Source organism: Fukomys damarensis, unplaced genomic scaffold (genome assembly GCF_012274545.1).
Source record: "Fukomys damarensis isolate Sample0158 unplaced genomic scaffold, DMR_v1.0_HiC HiC_scaffold_17, whole genome shotgun sequence".
In the NCBI taxonomy this organism is placed as follows: Eukaryota; Metazoa; Chordata; class Mammalia; order Rodentia; family Bathyergidae; genus Fukomys; species Fukomys damarensis.
In genome coordinates, this window is record NW_022900929.1 from 26207879 (window position 1) to 26214453 (window position 6575).

At 40.8% G+C, this 6575-nt stretch overlaps 1 protein-coding gene across 1 annotated transcript; it reads left to right on the forward strand.

Annotated features, from left to right (window-relative positions):
- The first annotated feature begins 526 nt into the window (after positions 1 to 526).
- On the forward strand, positions 527 to 1671 carry LOC104862856 (inactive ubiquitin thioesterase OTULINL-like). Its single transcript, XM_010625065.1, is given in 3 exon segments — positions 527 to 822; positions 824 to 911; positions 1048 to 1671. Coding segments are annotated over 3 exon segments (1008 nt in total).
- The last annotated feature ends 4904 nt before the right edge of the window (positions 1672 to 6575 follow it).

The window sequence follows — 6575 nt, forward strand, 5'->3', positions numbered from 1 at the left end:
AGATGTCACATTCTTTAGCATCTAACCCTGTGACTCCAATACCTAGACTGTTACTGGTATATATCAGGCTTTTAATAAATATACTTTGAATTAATAAAAGCCCCCAAGGTATACTGGGATTTGCTGATTTTTCTCAAAACCATAGGGAGTAGGTGAATTTTTATTTTTGTTAGTACATTTTTGCAGTACATATTGACCTCATTTATTATGGGGAGTTCGTGTGCATAAAACCTCTCAATTCTTTTTATATTCCAATCTCTTCCCCTTTCTCCCCCTTGTCTATCTCTTAATCTTTTTCTTATTTACAAAAATCTGTCTCCCTGTTTCCCATTATCTATCTTTAATTTTGCTCCTTAATTTACTTATACTTTGGATTTCTCATTTAAGAGAAACCATGCAATATTTAAGCTCCTATGTCTGCTTTAATTCACTTACTATTATGATCTCACCATGCACCCGTTTTCCTACAAATGATTCAAGTTTATCCTTTTTATAACAGAGTAGTGCTCCACTGTGTAAAGAGATCATGAAGCCCATGGTCCGGGGTGGACGGACCCACAGGTGGAGACTGTTCGCTCCCCACATCACAGCCTGGGATCGGCCTCGCGCCACCACTGCAGGAAGTGACTGAGTTCACTCCGGGACAGTAGTTCTCAGCCAGGCCCTAGATGCTGCCTGGCACATAGCCAAGGGCTCTGTGATGATGGCCGTGTCGCCCCTGGTGGCCACCCTCTGTTACTTCGGGAGGCTGCAGTTGTATTTAGGACACCGGCTGAAATGGTGGATTGGCTATCTGCAGAGAAAATTCAAAAGGAACCTCAGCTGAGGCTGAAGTTGATCTGCTGAGTTATTGCTCAAAAGAATGGAAAGGAGAAACGCCCTGTGACAAACAGAGGAGGAAGCATATGAGAAGCTGTTCTGGTAACACCATATTCAATGCGTTCGACAAGTAAAGAGAGACAGTTACGATGCTCTAAGACAGGTCTTGTTCAGATCTGCAGCCAGGGCCATTCCTTTCCATCCTGGATGAAGTAAAAGGACCTTGTTAAGCTTCTTGGAAAACCGCTGTTTTCACAAGATTGTAATTGGATCCAGCAGTATAGTTTGGGTCCTGAGATGTATACAGGTGCAAATGTGTTTGGAAAAGTACGTGAATGTGTAGAATTGTTGAAAATGCAGTGGACTGAATTTAGTGGAATTAAGGATTATCACAAGAGAGGCAGCAAGTGCAACATCCTTTTTGCTTTATTTTGTTTTGTTTCCATCCTGGAACACAAGCTTAACGAAGCTTTCAAGTTCATCATGCTGAATCAAGTCACCGAAGTTTATGAACAAATGAAGACTAACAAGATCATTCGCAGTCTTTCTAGGCTCTTGTTTCCCAGAGAGGCATCATCAGATCCTTGGAGCTTCATGATGAGTCACCTGAATTCTGTAGGTGACGTGTGTGCATTAAAGCAGATGGATATGTTCATACTGGGCTACTCCCTTGAAGTGAAGATAAAAGTGTCCTGTCTGTTCAAGTTCAACTCCAGAGACTTTGCAGTGTGCTACCTGGAGGAGCCTCACCAGGAGCAGCCTGAGATCTCCCTGCTGACTGAAATCGACCGTCACTACCACATTCCTGTCTTTCAAATCTGCCATGAGCTGGGCACCAGCTCTTGCCAGTGATAGGGGTCATACTTGCAAGCACAGTATTTTTCGCAAGCCAAGCTAGCATTATGAGCCCTGAAAGAAATTAGGACCTTTTCTCTGGAATTACAGGCACATGTTATGAACTGACACATGGATCATTTTCCTTCATTGTTCCATGATTTCCTCAGAAGCGGGTGCACTGGTATCGTCGAGGGTTGGTGGTTTGACTTCACACAGAATGGATCTGGCCACGTGACTTGGTAGCAGGCCTTGAACACACAGGGAGGTTTAATATGGAAAACAAAAGGACAAACGTGGGAAGTAAACAAGAAGGGAAAAACGGCCAACCTGGAAAGAATTTCTTTGTCTCCAACCTTTGCCTTCTTTATTAAGAATTTCATCTTGGGCTGATTTCAGATCATGATAAGCATGGCCACATATTATAAGCATTGCTTTTCTGGGAATCTTTGTTGTGTATTAATTTTCTAGAACCATTTGATTAACATTAAAATTATGTGTATGTGTATATACATGTGTATATGTTTCTATATACATATAAACACAAATAACCACTACTTTGTAATGTTGTACAGTGTGTTGTATCTCTTAACTTTTTTTGGTCACTGTTGTAATTGGCCATATGGGTTTGATTTAGATAAAAAAGATAAAGCCTGTGGATGAAGACAACTGAATGACAATTACTGAACTGTCACAAAAATATTAAACTCTGATGTACTTAGTGTTAAAAAAAAAAAGAGAGATCACACTGCAGTGATCCATGCAACCCGTGTTGGTGGCAGCACAGTTCTCAGTAGTTAAATCTTGAAAGCAGCATTTATGTCCACCAACAGATGAATGGATGAAGAACGTACCGTATTTATACACTGTGGAGTAGTTAATTCTATTTATGTGTAAATGAAGAGATGTCTAAACTTCTGTCTCCAAGGTACAGGTTGGTAGGTAGTAAAATCAAACTGATTACAAATATGATTTTTGTATTTACCCTCCACTACCCACTCAAAGCAATATTTTGCTCTCACCTTTGAAAGCTGACTAGAATTTATGTGTGAAGAAATAGTCTTGTAATTCCTAAAAGAAGGATAAGAAAATCTAATGCTCATGGAGAATGTTCCCGCCTACTCGGGAAAAAAGTGGAGTTTATTTAATTAACACACTACATGCAGTTTGAAGCTCTTAGAAATATTAATCATCCCTCATAACAAGTTTGCAAGTTTCGTATTATTAGTGTTCCTATTTTACAGATTAGTGTACTGAGATACAGATTGTTTCAGTATTTTGCTCACTATTCCTAGGATTCTCCTTGGCACCAGTAGTTGGGAGAAGACCTTCAAAGACTGGGACTCAAATCAGAAAGATTTTCCCCAGTACCAAAAAAAAAAAAAAAAAAATCAACAACTGGGACCTTATTTTATTAGAAAGCTTTTGCACAGCAAGAGAAATCACCAGCAGAGTGAATAGACAACCCACAGCAAGGGAAAATTTTTTTTACTAGATATTCATCAGTTAAAGGACAATTTATCTAGAATATATAAAGAACTCAAAAAAATCAGGACCCCCCAAATTTGAAGACCCAGTCCAAAAATGAGTGCCTGAAATAAATAGACTCTTCTCAGATAAAGAACTAGAAACAGAAATAAATATGTGAAAAAATATTCAACATCACTGGTCATTCATGAAATGCAAATTAAAACAATGTTGAGATTCCATCCCCCTCCTAAAGCATGGCTGCTAACAGGAAATAACCCAATAACAAATGTGGAGGGGCTTTAGGGAGAAAGGAACCCTTCTCCACTGTTGGTGGGAGTGCAGACTGGGACAATCAGTGTGGAGATTTCTCAAAATATTAAAATTAGAAGTTTAATTTGACCCAGCTATTCTTGGTATGTTCCTGAAAGAGTTAAAAGCATCATACCACAGTAATACATGCACACCTGTGTTTATAGCAGCACAGTTTGTAATAGCTAAGTCTTGAAAACAGCCCAAAATGCCCATCAACTGATGAGTGGATAAAGAAGATGTGGGGTTTTTTTATACAATGAAGTACTACTCTGCCATAAAGAAGGATGAGGATGAGACATTTATAGCTAAACGGATGAGACCATACTTTAAGTGAAATAAATCAAACACACATGTTTAAATTACACATCGTTTCTCTGGTGTTAGAAACTGAAAATGGAAATAGGACTGAGACATATAATGGACGTTGGGAAATGGGAAGAAAGTGTCCAAATGGAAATGCGAACAAGGGAGGAGGGAGGGGGAAAGGAAGGGACAAGAAAAAAAGTGAAAATAGAAGGAAAAAATGGAAACAAAGTTTTAATGCACAAGGAGGGGAGGGGACTTGAGGGAGGAAATGGGATAAAATAAAATAAAATTTATTTTTAAAAAGAAATGAATGAGAATCCTTAATAAGACAAAAGCGTTTGTTCTGGGGCCTCCCAATCAACCAGACCTTTGCAAAGGGAAGTTATTGAAAAGGAAGTCTGTTCCTGGGAGAAAGGCCATAGCAGGGCTCTTCCTGGTCATCATTTGGGAAAAGAAATCGCCCATGACAGCTCTGGCTGGACGTCCGGCAGCTATTACGTAAGCATTAGCAGAAGGGCATAAGGACGGCATGTTCAGTTGCGCTTGATCCTGGGTTTCTGGGCTTGGCTGTGGTCACCTGTGGTATGTGATAAGAGCTTCTGGAGGTAGGAGGGAACTTTTCCGAAACAGGAGGTTGCAGACTTTCTAGGGGGATGATTAGTGGGGAAATGAGAAAAGATGATCAGAAAGGGTGAGAATCTCCCAGTAGAAAAGGACTGATATGTTACTGCGGGAAGAGGAGCAACTTATCACTTCATTTTAGAGAAGACTTCCTATAAATTTCAACTCTTCTAACTCAAATATAGATTTTGTAAAAATAGAGAGGTCTGGGCCAGGCATGGTGGTGCACACCTAGAATCCCAGCCACTGTGCTTGGGAAGCCAAAGCTGGAGGATTACAAGATCATAGCCAGCCTAGGCAACTAGGCTTTTTCAAATTCAGAATATAAAAAGGGTGAACGACGTCTCTCAGTAGTAGAGTGCCCCTTTGTTCTACCCTCAGTGCTGCAGAATAAGTAAACGAATCAGTAAAAACATTTAGAGTGGAATTAAAGCATGCAATACAGAACTACTGCATGGAATATTGGAAATCGCTCCGTTGGGTAGGCAAATATCTGCCCTGAGATGGCCCGTTGTAGGGTTTCGGATCCCCAGATTCTCTGAAATGATAGTGCAGGATGGGTTCCAGAAACCAGGCTGTCGGAATGCTACGCCATGCAGCTCAAACATCCACGAGGAGCTAGGCTTCCGGGTGAAGATGGCAGTCATCTCTATCAAAAAGAGAGCTTGGCTTTGCAGGTTTTATTCCTTTTTGTGAATATTTTATGAGTCCATTTATTATTTTGTGTTCTGTTTGAAGTACAAGGGGGTGAAATGCTCCGATGCGTTCTTTAAATTGTAGGATCCTATCCTGTTCAACCCCAGACACTCAGTGGCACTGACCTCCCAGAGGCAGCCCAAACAAAATGTGAACAACCATCCCAAGTATTTCCTTTGCAGAACCGTCTGAAGGCCGTGTCTCCTGGAGTCTTAATCCTAGTCCTAAATATTTGCTGTCCTACACTGAGATAAAGTCATGTCTGTAATTGCACTATCTGTTCTTCTTCATGCTCATCATAAATGCCAAAGGGTAATTTCTTCCTAGAGGAAAAAAAAAAAAACACTCAGCCATTTGTGATAACATGCAATGTGTTTTTAATTAATGCCGTTGCTTTCTGCTGGCAGAATGGTAGCATCTTATCGTCACACGCAGGGTCCTGTCTCTCCAGGCCAAACCCCGGAGCCAAAGAAAAATCTCCTGTCATTAACTTCTCTGCTTAACTAGCCTACTTATTAAGAAACAAGCCATCAGTCATCCCGGATAAGCATATCAGATACAATGGACGCCAGGAGGTGATGAAATACTTTGGCAAGAGCAAAGACCAGTTTTGTTATACCAAGTCATGGTTTATCTCCAGTGGAGGGGGAAAAGAAAGCCATTTATGATTGCTCAAGATTCTTGGGCAAAATATCACTGTCATCTGTATCCAGAGGCAAAAAAAAAAAAGAGAGAGAGAGAAGGTTTTTATTTATTTGTTTGTTTTTCTGTGAAGTGGAAAAATGGTCTCTTTGCTGAGGGGTGGGAGGACAAGCCTGGCTTTAGGGCCCGCTCTTCCCAGGGCTGAGTTACTGCTGTCCCCTGTGCTCCACAGGGCTCTGCTTCCTCTATGGTACAGGAAAGATAAAAACTCTCTCTTAACTCTCCCCTAACTGTCCCCGAAGTCCTGAAACAACATACTGGGCCATAAGGATAAAGACATCACCACTCTTTCTTCCTTTGGGGGGGTGGGGGTACCCGGGATCAAACTCAGGACCTTGCTCTTGCAAGAAAGGCAGCGGCACCACTGAGCTACATCACTGAGCTACACCCCTAGCCCCCTTGTTCCTTCTTGAAATGAGAGTTACTTTATTTTATAAACTCTACTAAAGCAAGAGCTGGAAATAAACATTTCTAAAAATAAATAATTTTAGTACTTAAAGAATTATCAAATGCTTTTTTTAAAAAAAAAAATCCCATATTTCAGGTTTTGAGTTGTAAATCTGATCAACAGGCTCCTACTCACCCCCTGCCAAGTATGAGCAAAATTAAACACCATCGTGAAGTGCAAGGAATTTTCTGATAATGGGGGCTGAGAGGTATTTATTGTTTCAGAAAGCATTTCCTGAAAGCGTCTATAAACATAGAGCAAATACAATGATGGGTTCAAAGATGAGTGGGCCGGAAAGAAAAGATGGCACCGCTCCACCTGCCAAGTGCGTCTAAGATCAGTCTGCCTTCTATTCTTAAGCGAGTCT